Below are 20,128 nucleotides of genomic sequence, written 5' to 3' on the forward strand. Positions count from 1 at the left end.
AACAACTATAATACTACTCCTATGTACAAGAACATAACTACTATAATACTACTTCCTATGTACAAGAATATAACTACTATAATACTACCTCCTATGTACAAGAATATAACTACTATAATACCTCCTATGTACAAGAATATAACTACTATAATACTACTCCTATGTAGAAGAATATAACTACTATAATACTGCTCCTATGTACAAGAATATAACTACTATAATACTACTCCTATGTAGAAGAATATAACTACTATAATACTGCTCCTATGTACAAGAATATAACTACTATAATACTGCTCCTTTGTACAAGAATATAACTACTATAATACTACCTCCTATGTACAAGAATATAACTACTATAATACTACTCTATGTACAAGAATATAACTACTATAATACTACCTCCTATGTACAAGAATATAACTACTATAATACTACTCTATGTACAAGAATATAACTACTATAATACTACTCCTATGTACAATAATATAACTACTATAATACTACCTCCTATGTACAAGAATATAACTACTATAATACTGCTCCTATGTAAAAGAATATAACTACTATAATACTACCTCCTATGTACAAGAATATAACTACTATAATACTGCTCCTATGTACAAGAACATAACTACTATAATACTACTCCTATGTACAAGAATATAACTACTATAATACTGCTCCTATGTACAAGAATATAACTACTATAATACTACTCCTACGTACAAGAACATAAATACTATAATACTACTTCCTATGTACAAGAATATAACTACTATAATACTGCTCCTATGTACAAGAATATAACTACTATAATACTGCTCCTATGTACAAGGATATAACTACTATAATACTATCCCCTATGTACAAGAATATAACTACTATAATACTGCCTCCTATATACAAGAATATAACTACTATAATATTACTCCTATGTACAAGAATATAACTACTATAATACTACCTCCTATGTACAAGAATATAACTACTATAATACTGCTTCTATGTACAAGAATATAACTACTATAATACTACCTCCTATGTACAAGAACATAACTACTATAATACTACTCCTATATACAAGAATATAACTACTATAATATTACTCCTATGTACAAGAATATAACTACTATAATACTACTCATATATACAAGAATATAACTACTATAATACTGACCCCTATGTACAAGAATATAACTACTATAATACTACCTCCTATATATAAGAATATAACTACTATAATACTACCTCCTATATACAAGAATATAACTACTATAATACTGCTCCTATGTACAAGAATATATCTACTATAATACTACTCCTATGTACAAGAATATAACTACTATAATACTACCTCCTATGTACAAGAATATAACCACTATAATACTACTCCTATGTACAAGAATATAACTACTATAATACTACTCCTATGTACAAGAATATAACTACTATAATACTGCTCCTATGTACAAGAATATAACTACTATAATACTACTCCTATGTACAAGAATATAACTACTATAATACTACCTCCTATGTACAAGAATATAACTACTATAATACTACCTCCTATATACAAGAATATAACTACTATAATACTACTCCTATGTACAAGAATATAACTACTATAATACTACTCCTATGTAAAAGAATATAACCACTATAATACTACTCCTATGTACAAGAATATAACTACTATAATACTACTCCTATGTACAAGAATATAACTACTATAATACTACTCCTATGTACAAGAATATAACTACTATAATACTATTCATATGTACAAGAATATAACTACTATAATACTACTCCTATGTACAAGAATATATCTACTATAATACTACTCCTATGTACAAGAATATAACTACTATAATACTACTCCTATGTACAAGAATATAACTACTATAATACTACCTCCTATGTACAAGAATATAACTACTATAATACTACTCCTATGTACAAGAATATAACTACTATAATACTACTCCTATGTACAAGAATATAACTACTATAATACTACCTCCTATATACAAGAATATAACTACTATAATACTGCTCCTATGTACAAGAATATAACTACTATAATACTACTCCTATGTACAAGAATATAACTACTATAATACTATTCATATGTACAAGAATATAACTACTATAATACTACTCCTATGTACAAGAATATAACTACTATAATACTACTCCTATGTACAAGAATATAACTACTATAATACTACCTCCTATATACAAGAATATAACCACTATAATACTACTCCTATGTACAAGAATATAACTACTATAATACTACTCCTATGTACAAGAATATAACTACTATAATACTACTCCTATGTACAAGAATATAACTACTATAATACTACTCCTATGTACAAGAATATAACTACTATAATACTACTCCTATGTACAAGAATATAACTACTATAATACTATTCATATGTACAAGAATATAACTACTATAATACTACTCCTATGTACAAGAATATAACTACTATAATACTACTCCTATGTACAAGAATATAACTACTATAATACTACCTCCTATATACAAGAATATAACTACTATAATACTGCTCCTATGTACAAGAATATAACAACTATAATACTACTCCTATGTACAAGAATATAACTACTATAATACTACTCCTATGTACAAGAATATAACTACTATAATACTATTCATATGTACAAGAATATAACTACTATAATACTACTCCTATGTACAAGAATATAACTACTATAATACTACCTCCTATGTACAAGAATATAACCACTATAATAGTACTCCTATGTACAAGAATATAACTACTATAATACTACTCCTATGTACAAGAATATAACTACTATAATACTACTCCTATGTACAAGAATATAACTACTATAATACTACCTCCTATATACAAGAATATAACTACTATAATACTACCTCCTATATACAAGAATATAACTACTATAATACTACCTCCTATATACAAGAATATAACTACTATAATACTACCTCCTATATACAAGAATATAACTACTATAATACTGCTCCTATGTACAAGAATATAACTACTATAATACTGCTCCTATGTACAAGAATATAACTACTATAATACTACTCCTATGTACAAGAATATAACTACTATAATACTACCTCCTATATACAAGAATATAACTACTATAATACTACCTCCTATATACAAGAATATAACTACTATAATACTACTGCTATGTACAAGATTATAAATACTTTAATACTGCATTTTGTTATTTCCTTCCCTTGCCTGTACACTAATGACAGGTCACAGTTCATACAGTGCTGTAATGCGTCTCATACTCTGTTAATGACTCAGGAGAACAGTCCGGTCGGACACATCATAAATTTCGATGCAGAGGAGGGAGCTACAAAAATCACACAGAGTCTCCATGTCCGATTTCCGAAGGTAATGGTATATACATACATACGACATATACTGTACATTGTTTCCCTTCCACATACAATGTTACCTTTATTATTTCTCAGTGGCCCCCATATACAGTTATGGCCACAAATCTCCTCTTGTCACATGATCTGCTCCCTCTGGTTTTTCTGTGTGTTTGTCGGATGTTTTTATCACATACAGAAATAGAATTGCAATCATATTCGGAGTAATAAAAGCTTATAGTGACAGTTAGAAGGAGTTACTGCAGCGGTGTAATATTTGCAGTGTTGCCCCTTCTTCTTCAGGACCTCTGCAATTCTCCCTGGCAGCTCTCAATCACCTTCTGCACCAAATCCTGACTGATAGCCGTCCATTCTTGCACAATCAATGCTTGCACTTTGTCAGAATTTGTAGGTTTTTGTTTGTCCATCCGTCTCTTGATGATTGACCACAAGTTCTCAATGGGATTAAGATCTGGGGAGTTTCCAGGCCATGGACCCAAAATCTCTCTGTTTTGTTCCCTGAGCCATTTAGTTCTCCCCTTTGCTTTATGGCAAGGTGCTCCATCATGCTGGAAAAGGCATTGTTGGTGGCCAAACTGCTCTTGGACGGTTGGGAGAAGTTGGTCTTGGAGGACATTCTGGTCCCATTCTTTATTCATGGCTGTGTTTTTAGGCAAGACTGTGAGAGAGCCGATTCCCTTGGCTGAGAAGCCACCCCACACATGAATGGTTTCAGGATGCTTTACAGTTGGCATGAGACCAGACTGGTGGTGGCGCTCACCTCCTCTTCTCCCAATAAGCTGTTTTCCAGATGTCCCAAACAATCGAAAAGGGGATTCATCAGAGAAAATGACTTTCCCCCAGTCCTCAGCAGTCCACTCCCTGGACCTTCTGCAGAATATCAGTCTGTCCCTGATGTTTTTTCTGGAGAGAAGTGGCTTCTTTGCTGCCCTCCTTGAGACCAGGCCTTGCTCCAAGAGTCTCCGCCTCACAGTGCGTGCAGATGCACTCACACCTGCCTGCTGCCATTCCTGAGCAAGCTCTGCACTGCTGGTAGCCCGATCCCGCAGCTGAAACACTTTTAAGAGACGGTCCTGGCGCTTGCTGGTCTTTCTTGGGCGCCCTGGAGCCTTTTTGCCAACAATGGAACCTCTCTCCTTGATGTTCTTGATGATGCGATAGATTGTTGACTGAGGTGTAATCTTTCTAGCTGCGATACTCTTCCCTGTTAGGCCATTTTTGTGCAGTGCAATGATGACTGCACGTGTTTCTTTAGAGATAACCATGGTTAACAGAAGAGAAACAATGATGCCAAGCACCAGCCTCCTTATAAAGTGTCCAGTGGTGTCATTCTTACTTAATCATGACAGATTGATCTCCAGCCCTGTCCTCATCAACACCCACACCTGTGTTACTGGAGCAATCACTGAAACGATGTTAGCTGGTCCTTTTAAGGCAGGACTGCAATGATGTTGAAATGTCTTTTGGGGGATAAAGTTCATTTTCTAGACAAATATTGACTTTGCAAGTAATTGCTGTTAAGCTGATCACTCTGTATAACATTCTGGAGTATCTGCAAATTACCATTAGGAAAACTGAAGCCGTAGACTTTGTAACAATTAATATTTGTATCATTCTCAAAACTTTTGGCCATGACTGTAGTATAATGCTCCCCAGTCTCCTCCATACACTGTATAATGGCCCCTGTTGCCCCCTGTCCAGGTGTAATGCTCCCACATGGCTGCAGCACAGTTTTGTGCTCCCCAGTGACCCCGCACCGTCATATTGCCATATAAATAAATCCTATAACACTTCCTCACTTTGCTCTCTGCAGGTTCCTTCCCCAGTCTCAGTTTTTCTGCTTCACTATTGTATGATGTCAGTATATCTACATGATGAGGGCACAGATAGGGCTGAATGCAGACAGGCTGGCGTCTTCCTACTGAAGTGTTGTGGCCGCCCCTGGTGGGTTTGGCAGCGCCTGGTTGGGATTTGTTCAATGAGCCTGATAATCTGACTACAGGTTGTTAATAATTGCAGGATGTGGGATCAGGTACAGCGGGTGCGGGACCCTCACAACATCCACTTACCGCTATAGTTATTATAGTAATACGGCCATCAACGGTGTTACACTATAGCGTATACCATGCTCTGATATGTCCAGTATACACACATTGTGCTCAATGCCAAAGATATTAAATACAGCATCACATGGGGAGGAAGTGGCCAAAATGTATCTGTAAGGAGAATGTCCTGCCATGATATGTACGTTATCTGCCCTGACATATATGTTATCTGCATTATATGTATGCTATCTGCCCTGATACATATTGTACCTGCCCTAGTATATATAGTACCTGCCCTGATACATATTGTACCTGCCCTAGTATATATAGTACCTGCCCTGATACATATAGTACCTGCCCTGATACATATAGTACCTGCCCTGATACATATAGTACCTGCCTTAATATATATATATTGTACCTGCCCTGATACATATAGTACCTGCCCTGATACATATAGTACCTGCCCTGATACATATAGTACCTGCCCTGATACATATAGTACCTGCCCTGATACATATAGTACCTGCCCTGATACATATAGTACCTGCCCTGATACATCTAGTACCTGCCCTGATACATATAGTACCTGCCTTAATATATATATAGTACCTGCCCTGATACATCTAGTGCCTGCCCTGATACATATAGTACCTGCCCTGATACATATAGTACCTGCCCTGATACATATAGTACCTGCCCTGATACATGTAGAACCTGCCCTGATACATATAGTACCTGCCCTGATACATATAGTACCTGCCCTGATACATATAGTACCTGCCCTGATACATGTAGTACCTGCCCTGATACATGTAGAACCTGCCCTGATACATATAGTACCTGCCCTGATACATATAGTACCTGCCCTGATACATATAGTACCTGCCCTGATACATATAGTACCTGCCCTGATACATATAGTACCTGCCCTGATACATATAGTACCTGCCCTGATACATATAGTACCTGCCCTGATACATATAGTACCTGCCCTGATACATATAGTACCTGCCCTGATACATATAGTACCTGCCTTAATATATATATAGTACCTGCCCTGATACATATAGTACCTGCCCTGATACATATAGTACCTGCCCTGATACATATAGTACCTGCCCTGATACATATAGTACCTGCCCTGATACATATAGTACCTGCCCTGATACATGTAGAACCTGCCCTGATACATATAGTACCTGCCCTGATACATGTAGAACCTGCCCTGATACATATAGTACCTGCCCTAATACACATACAATACTTGCACTGTTACATATATTATCTGCTCTCATTCTTAGTGTTCCTGCCCTGATATGTATAGTACCTGCCCTAATGTACACTCACCGGCCACTTTATTAGGTACACCTGTCCAACTGCTCGTTAACACTTAATTTCTAATCAGCCAATCACATGGCGGCAACTCAGTGCATTTCGGCATGTAGACATGGTCAAGACAATCTCCTGCAGTTCAAACCGAGCATCAGTATGGGGGGGAAGAAAGGTGATTTGAGTGCCTTTGAACGTGGCATGGTTGTTGGTGCCAGAAGGGCTGGTCTGAGTATTTCAGAAACTGCTGATCTACTGGGATTTTCACGCACAACCATCTCTAGGGTTTACAGAGAATGGTCCGAAAAAGAAAAAAACATCCAGTGAGCGGCAGTTCTGTGGGGGGCGGAAATGCGTTGTTGATGCCAGAGGTCAGAGGAGAATGGCCAGACTGGTTCCAGCTGATAGAAAGGCAACAGTGACTCAAATAGCCACCCGTTACACCCAAGGTAGCCAGAAGAGCATCTCTGAACGCCGCACAGTACGTCCAACTTTGAGGCTACAGATGGGCTACAGCAGCAGAAGACCACACCGGGTGCCACTCCTTTCAGCTAAGAACAGGAAACTGAGGCTACAATTTGCACAAGCTCATCGAAATTGGACAATTGAAGATTGGAAAAACGTTGCCTGGTCTGATGAGTCTCGATTTTCTGCTGCGACATTCGGATGGTAGGGTCAGAATTTGGCGTCAACAACATGAAAGCATGGATCCATCCTGCCTTGTATCGGTAACGGTTCAGGCTGGTGGTGGTGGTGTCATGGTGTGGGGAATATTTTCTTGGCACTCTTTGGGCCCCTTGGTACCAATTGAGCATCGTTGCAACGCCAAAGCCTACCTGAGTATTGTTGCTGACCATGTCCATCCCTTTATGACCACAATGTACCCAACATCTGATGGCTACTTTCAGCAGGATAATGCAATGCCATGTCATAAAGCTGGAATCATCTCAGACTGGTTTCTTGAACATGACAATGAGTTCACTGTACTCCAATGGCCTCCACAGTCACCAGATCTCAATCCAATAGAGGAGCATCTTTGGGATGTGGTGGAACGGGAGATTCGCATCATGGATGTGCAGCCGAAAAATCTGCGACTGCAACTGTGTGATGTCATCATGTCAATATGGAGCAAAATCTCTGAGGAATGCTTCCAGCACCTTGTTGTATCTATGCCACGAAGAATTGAGGCAGTTCTGAAGGCAAAAGGGGTCCAACCCGTTACTAGCATGGTGTACCTAATAAAGTGGCCGGTGAGTGTATATAGTACCTGCCCTGATACATATAGTACTTGCCCTGATACATACAATACTTGCACTGTTACATATAGTACCTGCCCTGATATTAGGGTTCCTGCCTTGATAACTGTGTAGAGGAGACTTCACACTCACATGTGTAACATTAGGCTCCTGGATCGGTTTATGTGATGTTGTAAATAGCGTCTTCAATGTTACGGAGATAATATATTCCCCCCTCCCCCTCATATTTCCCCAGCGCTCTCCTCTGCTCCTCCTAGGCAGTATCTGTGGCTAATACGCCCTCCCATTGTCCTGTACTGAATTTACCCATAGCGTGACTATTAAAGGATTATCTTATCGAATCTGATTGTATATTATTGTATCTTATCATGGTCTCTACTACCAGTCTATGTGTGTGGCCTCTCAGCTGAGCGACTCCTATAGCGTGACATATGTGCGTGTCCTCAGCTATCGCCTTACATATAGTCACCTGCTGCTTTGCATACGTTAGAGGATTCGGTTCCTGATCATTGTCTGGATAATACCGTCACCTATTTGTACATTGCATCCCTACATTCTGCTATATGTGACCTTCTTATATCTGACTGCTAAGAATATACAGTATATATATATATATATATATATATATATACTGTATATCCTCTACTGAGCTCTGATGTATCTCATAGGATTTACTTTTCATTCTTTATTTTTTATTGATATGCCAATATATATATATATATATATATATATATATATATATATGTTATGTTTACTTTCATATCTCCTGTATATATACTACACTGTATATTATCCTTTATATCTCCTGTATATATACTATACTGTATATTATCCTCCATATCTCCTGTATATATACTATACTGTATAATATCCTTTACATCTCCTGTATATATACTATACTGTATATTATCCTCCATATCTCCTGTATATATACTACACTGTATATTATCCTTTACATCTCCTGTATATATACTACACTGTATATTATTCTTATCTCCTGTATATATACTACACTGTATATTATTCTTATCTCCTGTATATATTCTGTTCTCCTGGATATCCCTGAAGGTTTCGTCTTTTGCTCCACCCCCAATATATTATTTCGGCCTGTATACCTACGGACATTTGGGCGCTGTATTTATATGTATTTCTTATTCTTTGTAGAGTCTGGAGAAGATCTTCATGACCAAATACATTGACAAGTCTCCAGATTTACAGTTGGGTTTTGCCCCCAATGACCTGATATTACGCTGTATGTGGATACACAAGAGCGTTGTTCGGATATATTATTTACAACTAGAGATGAGTGAACAGTAAAATATTCCATGTTCGTTATTTGTTCTGAATAGCCGCTCAATATGTGACTATTGGAAGGAATATGGAACCCCATTATAGTCTATGGGAGAAAATGCTCCGTGTCAGGGGATCCCACCATTCACCTCAGGAGAGTCACCAAGTCCACTATGACACCCCAGGAAATGATGCAACACCTCTGCAATGTAACTGGGACAGCAGGGGGCGCATGTCTGGGGGCATCTAACACACCAAAGACCCTCTATTACCCCAACATCACAGCCTAACAACTACACACTATACACACTCACTACAACCTCTATCAAAGTGGGGGGAAAATACCTGGAAACCTTCTTTACTCCCCAAATGGATGGACAGAAACCCAAATTTAAGCTAAACAACCATTACCAAGCCCCCCTTTATATCACATTCCCCATGACAACCACAGATGGAATAGGCAATGGGAAATCCTTCAGTCCCCCCCTGACCTGTCATTGTGTGTGTGTGATGTGGTAAGACCTTCCAAAATTCACTTTTCTAGCCCTTAACATGAGCCCTTCCAAATTAAGTTCCAGGCCCTTAAGCTGAGCTCCAGCAGAGATTGAGGCCCTTCAGGTGACTTCAGCCTCTACCTGCAGAGATTTAGGCCCTGTCACTTAGTTCAGCCTTCACCTGCAGAGATTTGTTGGTTATTTGGGTGAGGTGAGCCTTTAAACAGCAGAGATTTATGCCCTTTTGGTGACTAGAGCCATGCAGCAGCAGTGTTTCATTCTTTGGCCCTTGGGGTGACCCCTAAAACATTATATTTCAGGCCCTTGGGTTGGAGGATGAGGAGGAGGAAGAGTAAATTGGGTGCTGGCAGCTTCTCTCTAGTACCTGGACTATGGAGTGGATACCCAGCTGGTTATCCACGTCCTCTCCCATGTCTCCTGCTGCTGTTGGCAGCCCCTCTCTAGTACCTGGACTATGGAGTGGATACCCAGCTGGTTATCCACGTCCTCTCCCATGTCTCCTGCTGCTGTTGGCAGCCCCTCTCCAGTACCTGGACTATGGAGTGGATACCCAGCTGGTTATCCACGTCCTCTCCCATGTCTCCTGCTGCTGCTGGCAGCCCCTCTCCAGTACCTGGACTATGGAGTGGATACCCAGCTGGTTATCCACGTCCTCTCCCATGTCTCCTGCTGCTGCTGGCAGCCCCTCTCCAGTACCTGGACTATGGAGTGGATACCCAGCTGGTTATCCACGTCCTCTCCCATGTCTCCTGCTGCTGTTGGCAGCCCCTCTCTAGTACCTGGACTATGGAGTGGATACCCAGCTGGTTATCCACGTCCTCTCCCATGTCTCCTGCTGCTGCTGGCAGCCCCTCTCCAGTACCTGGACTTTGGACTGGATATACAGCTGGGTATCCACATCCTAGCCCACATCCCCTGCTCATGATGATGAAGGACACTGCTGGCAGCCCCTCTACAGTAGCTGGACTGTGGAGTGGATACCCAGCTGGTTATCCATGTCCTCGCCCACGTCCCCTGCCGCTGCGCTGCATGGTGTATTAAGCTCTGATAAGATCTGTTATTTCCGGCCTAACCAAAGCTATGAAAGCGCTGACTGTATCTAATATCACTGTATCGCCCTGAGAACAAGCTCTCCCTATCACTCCAAAACTGAAATGACACGAATAGGGCAGCAGTCGTTCTTATGAATTGGGAGGTCACATGTTTTCGGCAGCCAATGGGTTTTTAGTATTTTTTTCACTGCCTCCATTGTCGTAGTTCCTGCACAGTTATTGGTGCAAAAAACGCACCAGGGAAGGTGGGAGGGGACACAAATTTTTACTGCGTATGCAGCCTTGTATTCGATTGTGAACAAATACAGCAAACGCCATGATATTCAATCAAATACCTATGCAATCGAACGCCGTTCGCTCATCTCTATTTAACCCTTCGTATACACCGGCCCCATGTTTGATAAAGCTTTGGCGTTGCTCTATTGGGTGTGAAGTCTCTTGTACTTTGTACTGAGGGGTCGGCATCTACTTTATTACTCTAACACATAGTTTGCCCAAACCGGTCACCCCAATATCGGAATCCTCTTAGTAGTAACTCGCCTTTCTCTATACAATATCCCATCCTGGATGAATTCCCTGTAGAGATGGACAAACCCCGGGGATTCTGGTCATGAATATTCATGAGGTTCTCTGGACACTTTCATTCACTCCAGACTGAGATCTCTATTATTATACTGTGGGATCTCCGGACCCTGGAGTATAATAACCAGAGGGGCAGGGGAGGTCCAGTAAAATTATAACCCATCCTTAGGGTTGAGCGATCGGGATCGGAAAAGATCGGATTCCGATCAGCGATTGAGTAAATTTCACGATCGCGATCGGAATTCCGACCCGATCTTTTCCAGCTGGATCGAGATCAGAGGTTATCTCAAGATCAGCTCAATCCTAAAAGTGACTTTTCCCATAGAGCAAATTTCACGATCGAGATCGGGATTGAGATCGGCTGGAAAATGATCGGAAATCGGATTTTAAAATCGATCTTGAAATCTCAAGATCGACTCAACCCTACCCGTCATACTCACCTTCCCTCGCCTCTCCTGGACTCCATCATTAAATCCAGTTTCCCCCACATCTTACATATCACATCACAGAACCAGGGGAACATTAAGACTTGGGATTGGCCCTCAACTGTCACATGACACAGGCCGAAATGATGATGCTTTGGTGCAAGACCCCAGGAGAAGGGCGCCATGCTGTAAGGGAGCACCGGAGAGGTGAGAGGAGCTGAGTATGGCTGTTTAATATTTTTCCACTCCTCCTCTGAGCCAGTGGTTACTGTACTCTGGAAGGAGACTAGAGTATAATAATGATGTGTAGGTGGTGACCCCCAATCATTCTAGGCTCACCCAACGTTTTTGGAAATGAAAGTCCATGACAAACTGATTCGCTCATCTCTAGTTCCCTGCTATTGGAGGGGACACAGTGGGGTCAGAGCTAGGGCAGAATTGGAGGATGGGCAAGGCTTTAGGCTGTGACCAAACAGGGGATGTATGCAATGTGTGGCACTGGAGAAGGTGGGGAAAAAACATCAACACACAATGATACAGGACCATTTATGTGGTTTTTGTGCTACGTTTTACTACTTTCACCTTTCTGGGCGAACTATTGATCAATTCCGATATTTATTAACCTGCACTCTCTGTCTCTTGTTACAGAAATCTCCCTTCGCTAAGCCCATCAGACATTGCGCGGTGGTCGGTAATGGCGGCATCTTGAGGAACAGCTCGTGTGGTGCCGACATTGACAAGGCAGACTTTGTGTTCAGGTGAGAATGGAATGGTCCAAAAGCTGATCAAGTTGCTGAGTGTCAGGACCTCCACTGGTGGTGAAGGTCCCAAAGGCAGCCATATTTTCTTCTTCTTGATATTGGTCAGGCAAGTCCAAGGCTGAAGAATATAATATCACATTGCTCTTTGTGACAAGTCTCTTGTAGTGTTGGAGACACTGAATGGCTCTCCACCTGGAGTTTCATAGCAAATGTTCCTCTGGCACAACCACCTTGGTATATAGGTTGTATTGAACCCCTTCCTCGAACATACGTAGAAGAAAACGTACATTTCCTACAAGTCTTTGCGTTACCCCCTCCCCTAATCTTTTGTGTAGAACTGAGAGTGGAGAACCTTCAATGTAACTCCATTAGACATTAACGTTGAGATCTGACGACCATTGGCCATGGTATTGGCTTTACATAGTATTGATCAGCTGCACATTTATTGTTTTAGGATGAACCTTCCTCCACTGAATTGGACTGAGGATGTTGGGAGGAAGACGCATCTCGTCACTGCTAACCCAAGTATCTTACGTAATACGTAAGTTCTTAGGTTCCGTAGTCATCAGTGGTTACATTTCATTCCATGAAGATGTGGTGGACGTAGAAGATATAAATGGGAGTATCTCTTTATCAGGGCATGGACGAGTGATGATATATGGTTAGGGTACACAATCACTCTATGTTCAAAGGGGTCCAAACTCTGAACCCCCCACAGATCCTGAGAATGGGGCTGGTGGACCACTGCACCTTAGTTGTTTTCCTTTGCACAACGACGCACCCACCAAAGGTGGTCCAGTAAATAGTAGTGTACAGCTGTGTAGCCAGAAGTGTCATGGTGCAGTTAAAACCTAAAAGGTGGTGCAAGTCTAGAAAAATCCATAGTAGTGACAAATCTGATGAGAACAAGAAAGATTTGGAGTTTATTTGGCACAACCATATCTCATACTGCAGATGCAACGTTTCTGTTACCCAGTACACACAGCGTAAGGATTAGAGATGAGCGAGTAGTATAGGATCGAGTAGGTATTAGAAATATTCATACTGATCGAATACTACTAGCTATTCACAGTAAATATTCGATTCAGAATCAGCGTTGATTGGCTGAATGCTATACACTGTATAGCATTCGGCAAAACAACTCTGGTTCTGCAGCAGGCTCGTCCTTGCTAGGAGCAGGCAGCTTGCTGTTACGAGGGAGCTTACTTTTTCTCATAGGAACAAATTGACCAGCGTTGATTGGCCAGTGTACAGCATTTGGCCATTCAACACCGGTTCTGCCGGAGGCTCGTCTGTGAGGAGGCAGAGTCTAAGATCGGACCACAGCAGCCTCCACTGCAGGATGTGCGCACAGCCAGCACACACCCAGCACACACCCTGAACACACCCTGCACACCCAGTGCACACCCAGCACACACCCTGAACACACCCTGCACACCCAGTGCACACCCAGCACACACCCTGCACACACCCTGCACATACCCAGCACACACCCTGCACACACACAGCATACACCCTGCACACACCCAGCACACACCCTGCACACACCCTGCACACACCCTGCACATACCCAGCACACATCCTGCACACACCCAGCATACCCAGCACACATCCTGCACACACCCTGCACACACCCAGCACACACCCTGCACACACCCAGCATACACCCTGCACACACCCAGCACACATCCTGCACACGCAGCACATACCCTGCACACACCCAGCACACATCCTGCACACCCAGCACACACCCTGAATACACCCAGCACACACCCTGAACACACCCAGCACATACCCTGCACACACCCAGCACACCCAGTGCACACCCTGCACACCCAGCACACACCTAGAACACCCAGTGCACACCCAGCACACACCCAGCACACACCCTGCACACACCCAGCACACACACTGCACACACCTATCACACCCAGCACACACCCTGCACACACCCTGCACACACCTTGCACACACCCAGCGCACACCATGCACACACCCTGCACACACCCTGCACACACCCTGCACACACCCAGCGCACACCCTGCACACACCTAGCACACACCCAGCACACACCCTGCACACACCCAGCACACACCTTGAACACACCCAGCACACACCCTGCACACACCCAGAACACACCCTGAACACACCCAGCACATACCCTGCACACACCCAGCACACACCCAGCACACACCTAGCATACACCCTGCACATACCCAGCACACACCCTGCACACACACAGCATACACCCTGCACACACCCAGCACACACCCTGCACACACCCTGCACATACCCAGCATACACCCTGCACATACCCAGCACACATCCTGCACACACCTAGCATACACCCTGCACATACCCAGCACACACCCTGCACACACACAGCATACACCCTGCACACACCCAGCACACACCCTGCACACACCCAGCATACACCCTGCACATACCCAGCACACATCCTGCACACACCCAGCATACCCAGCACACATCCTGCACACACCTAGCATACACCCTGCACATACCCAGCACACACCCTGCACACACACAGCATACACCCTGCACACACCCAGCACACACCCTGCACACACCCTGCACATACCCAGCACACATCCTGCACACACCCAGCATACACCCTGCACACACCCAGCACACACCCTGCACACATCCAGCATACACCCTGCACACATCCAGCACATACCCTGCACACACCCAGCACACATCCTGCACACCCAGCACATACCCTGCACACACCCAGCACACATCCTGCACACCCAGCACACACCCTGAATACACCCAGCACACACCCTGAACACACCCAGCACACACCCTGAACACACCCAGCACATACCCTGCACACACCCAGCACACCCCCTGCACACCCAGCATACACCCTGCACACACCCAGCACACACCTAGCACACCCAGTGCACACCCAGCACACACCCAGCACACACCCTGCACACACCCAGCACACACACTGCACACACCTAGCACACCCAGCACACACCCTGCACACACCCAGCACACACCCTGCACACACCTAGCACACCCAGCACACACCTTGCACACACCCAGCACACACCCAGCACACACCCTGCACACACCCAGCACACACCCTGCACACACCTAGCACACCCAGCACACACCCAGCACACCCAGCACACCCCCTGCACACCCAGCATACACCCTGCACACCCAGCACACCCCCTGCACACCCAGCATACACCCTGCACACACCCAGCACACACCTAGCACACCCAGTGCACACCCAGCACACACCCTGCACACACCCAGCACACACACTGCACACACCTAGCACACCCAGCACACACCCTGCACACACCCAGCACACACCCTGCACACACCCTGCACACACCCTGCACACACCCTGCACACACCCTGCACACACCTAGCACACCCAGCACACACCCAGCACACCCCCTGCACACCCAGCATACACCCTGCACACCCCCTGCACACCCAGCATACACCCTGCACACACCCAGCACACACCTAGCACACCCAGTGCACACCCAGCACACACCCTGCACACACCCAGCACACACACTGCACACACCTAGCACACCCAGCACACACCCTGCACACACCCAGCACACACCCTGCACACACCTAGCACACCCAGCACACACCTTGCACACCTAGCGCACACCCAGCACACACCCTGCACACACCCAGCACACACCCAGCACACACCCTGCACACACTATGCACACACCCAGCACACACCCTGCACACACCTAGCACACCCAGCACACACCCAGCACACACCCTGCACACACCCAGCACACACTGCACACACCCAGCACACACCCTGCACACACCCTGCACACACCCAGCACACACCCTGCACACACCCTGTACACACCTAGCACACCCAGTGCACACCCTGCACACACCTAGCACACCCAGCACACACCCAGCACACACCCTGCACACACCCTGAACACACCCAGCACATACCCAGCACACACCCAGCACACACTGCACACACCCAGCACACACCCTGCACACACCCTGCACACACCTAGCACACCCAGCGCACACCCAGCACACACCCAGCACATACCCTGCACACACACTGCACACACCCAGCACACACTGCACACACCCTGCACACACCCTGCACACACCCTGCACACACCTAGCACACCCAGCGCACACCCTGCACACACCTAGCACACCCAGCACACACCCAGCACATACCCTGCACACACCCAGCACACACCCAGCACACACCCTGCACACACCCAGCACACACTGCACACACCCAGCGCACACCCTGCACACACCTAGCACACCCAGTGCACACCCTGCACACACCTAGCACACCCAGCACACACCCAGCACACACCCTGAACACACCCAGCACACACCCTGAACACATCCAGCACACACCCTGAACACACCCAGCACATACCCTGCACACACCCAGCACACACCCAGCACACCTAGCACACAACCTGCACACCCAGCACACACCCTGCATACACTCAGCATACACCCAACATACATCCTGCACACACCCTGCACACCCAGCATACACCCTGCTTTCAGGGAACAGGAAAAGGGAAATGAGCAAAGGAGCCTTTGGATCAAGGGCGTTAGTGGGGATATGTTAACGGCGGACACTGAAATTTTAAGGTTCAGGTTTTTGACAACGAGACCCTGGAAGTCATGAGTTACGCCAGATTGCCACCAGTAAGTTCTCCATGACTAATGTGTATAGCATTGGCGAAAGGGGCAAGGGGCAAGCCCTGCCAAGTACCATTATGAATAGTGAGTGGAGAGTGTGCTTGTGGGGAGTTATACAAGGAATCTAGGTAAGCATTGTAGGGTCCAGGCCTATCTGAGAGACAGTGGCTTCCAGGAATTTCCAGTCCACCCTATGAAAAGACTTCTCTGCATCCAGAGAAAGTGGCGTCATTGGAGTTTGGGAGGCTTATGTGGGAAGTGGAGTGTCGTTCTCGAACCGCTGACCTTCAATTGTTTGACCTTCAAACATTTTTATGCCCATTTTATGAAGAGATTACTTTTGCTACAACCATGTAATCCTGTAGATGTGATCACTCGTGATGTATAATGTTCATGTAATCCTGTAGATGAGATCACTCGTGATGTATAATGTTCATGTAATCTCTCCTTCTATAGGTATAACAGCCTTATGGATTATAGGAAACCATTCATCAACATGGTAAAGGCTTACAGCTCCGCCATGGTTCTCCTGCCGGCCTTCTCATATGGTCATAATACAGAAGTCTCTCTGCGCACACTCTACACCTTGGAAGACTTTGGCATGAAGAACAAGGTGGTCTTCTTCAATCCACAATATCTCCACAATCTTGATGCCTACTGGAAACGCATTGGGCTGCAGTTCAAGCGTATGTCCTCAGGTCTCATGCTGACCAATGCAGCCTTCGAGATTTGCCAGAAGGTGACACTCTACGGATTCTGGCCATTTTCTAAAAATCTTGAAGGAACCCCGATCCTCCACCACTACTACGATGATAGGATTCCTAAGCCTGGTTTTCACGCCATGCCTGATGAGTTTTATCAATATCTACGGATGCACAGTGAAGGAGCTCTGGAGCTCAGACTAGGACAGTGCTAAGGTTGTCTGACTACATGCTCTACAGGTCAAAGGTGAGGGCAAATTCTGATATGCTATAAACAAGAACTTTTACGAGCTTTGGTGGATCTTCAACTATTGATGAAGGGAGAGAAGAACCTCAGCTTGTTGTGAGGCTAAAGACCATGGCAATAATACACTATGAGGGTGCCCTCAAGCATTGGAAGTTCTCTCCATAAGCTAGAACTAGAACATGAAGAACAGGAAGGGATATTCTGGAAGTTCTCTCCATAAGCTAGACCTAGAACATGAAGAACAGGAAGGGAAATGGTGCACAGTGGCAGATATCACCAGCAGATATGAGTAGACCAACCAGAGGTTGTTGTTGACTCATAAGCAGTATAAGACGCCAGGCCTGAAAATAAGGTGTCCATTTTGTGGGGAGAGATTAGAGAGATATGGTCTCAGACAGTCAGACCGAGAGCAAAGGAAAGCAAGACACAGATAATACAGTGGTTATGGATAGGGTTGAGCGATCGGGATCGGAAAAGATTGGATTCCGATCTGCAATCGAGAAAATTTCACGATCGGGATCGACTGGAAAATGATCAGACATTGGAGTTTAAAATTGATCCTGAAATCTTAAGATCGGCTCAACCCCAGTTATGGATAATTCCAGGTTATGGACTCAAAAATCTCAATAAAACATGTACAAGGACAATTAGACAACAAAATGTCCATAAAGAATTCCCTCAATGTAACCAACATGATGAAAGAGAGTCTGGCTACCTGGTAGTTACTCCACAGAGGCACAAAACATGGCAACCTGCCCATGGACAAGTGGACGGTCTATGTTGGGTCCTCCAGGGAAAAGCGGTTGCCTGAAGGTCCTCTGTACAAAAGTTTGGTGGCTGGTATGGATGATATGGATGTCTGTGGGTGCCATATCCAACGGTGGATTTTTCTATTCTGCAGCACGCACAATATCATGGAGTCCCAGAGATGGGGGGGGGGGGGGGGGGCTTTACAGCTAAGGGTTGTATTATGGATTTTTTTAAAAAAATTTGGCCACTGCCTATTGGATTATTCCAACAGATTGCTGTCTATATTTTACTTGTCCAGGCTGACCTCCAAACATAGTGTCCAGGCTTCTTCAGCAATGGGACATAACATGCAGTGCCCTTCGGAGACCGAATTGGAGGTGGGCCTGGATGGGATCGAGGGTGAGTGAGTAAACTATTGGCTTCTATCTGTTGGAATAATCCAATAAGTAGTGACCTAACTACCACTGTGTGGGGGCCAAAAACTATAGCAATACTATGTGTGAGGGGCCCAAAAAGGAATGAGGACTATATTATATGTGGAGGCAAAAATGGCCAAGATACCATGTGGGGCCAGTAAAGGGGGTAATGCTGTGTGGGGTAATATACTGTATTATGGGGGCCAGTAAAGGAAGCATTATATTGTGAGTGTTTAATGGGGTGTTATACTGTGTGGGGGTCAGTAAAGATGACATTATACTGTGAGTGAACCTTCAAAGGGGGCAGTGTACTGTGTAGGTGACAGTAAAGGGGGCAGTGTACTGTGTAGGTGACAGTAAAGGGGGCAGTGTACTGTGTAGGTGACAGTAAAGGGGGCAGTGTACTGTGTAGGTGACAGTAAAGGGGGCAGTGTACTGTGTAGGTGACAGTAAAGGGGGCAGTGTACTGTGTAGGTGACAGCAAAGGGGGCAATGTACTGTGTAGGTGACAGTAAAGGGGGCAGTGTACTGTGTAGGTGACAGTAAAGGGGGCAGTGTACTGTGTAGGTGACAGTAAAGGGGGCAGTGTACTGTGTAG

At 44.4% G+C, this 20,128-nt stretch overlaps 1 protein-coding gene across 1 annotated transcript in view; it reads left to right on the forward strand.

The window, feature by feature from the left end:
• The window catches only part of LOC142202309 (alpha-N-acetylneuraminide alpha-2,8-sialyltransferase-like), a 287,552-nt gene extending 269,187 nt beyond the window's left edge, over positions 1–18,365 (forward strand). The window contains exons 4-7 of the mRNA XM_075272374.1: positions 3,302–3,443; positions 12,591–12,700; positions 13,158–13,244; positions 17,873–18,365. Coding sequence (XP_075128475.1) covers positions 3,302–3,443; positions 12,591–12,700; positions 13,158–13,244; positions 17,873–18,332 — 799 coding nt within the window. The 3' untranslated portion in view covers positions 18,333–18,365. The remainder of the gene's footprint in view (positions 1–3,301; positions 3,444–12,590; positions 12,701–13,157; positions 13,245–17,872) is intronic.
• Positions 18,366–20,128: the final 1,763 nt, after the last annotated feature.

Source organism: Leptodactylus fuscus, chromosome 5 (assembly GCF_031893055.1).
Source record: "Leptodactylus fuscus isolate aLepFus1 chromosome 5, aLepFus1.hap2, whole genome shotgun sequence".
In the NCBI taxonomy this organism is placed as follows: Eukaryota; Metazoa; Chordata; class Amphibia; order Anura; family Leptodactylidae; genus Leptodactylus; species Leptodactylus fuscus.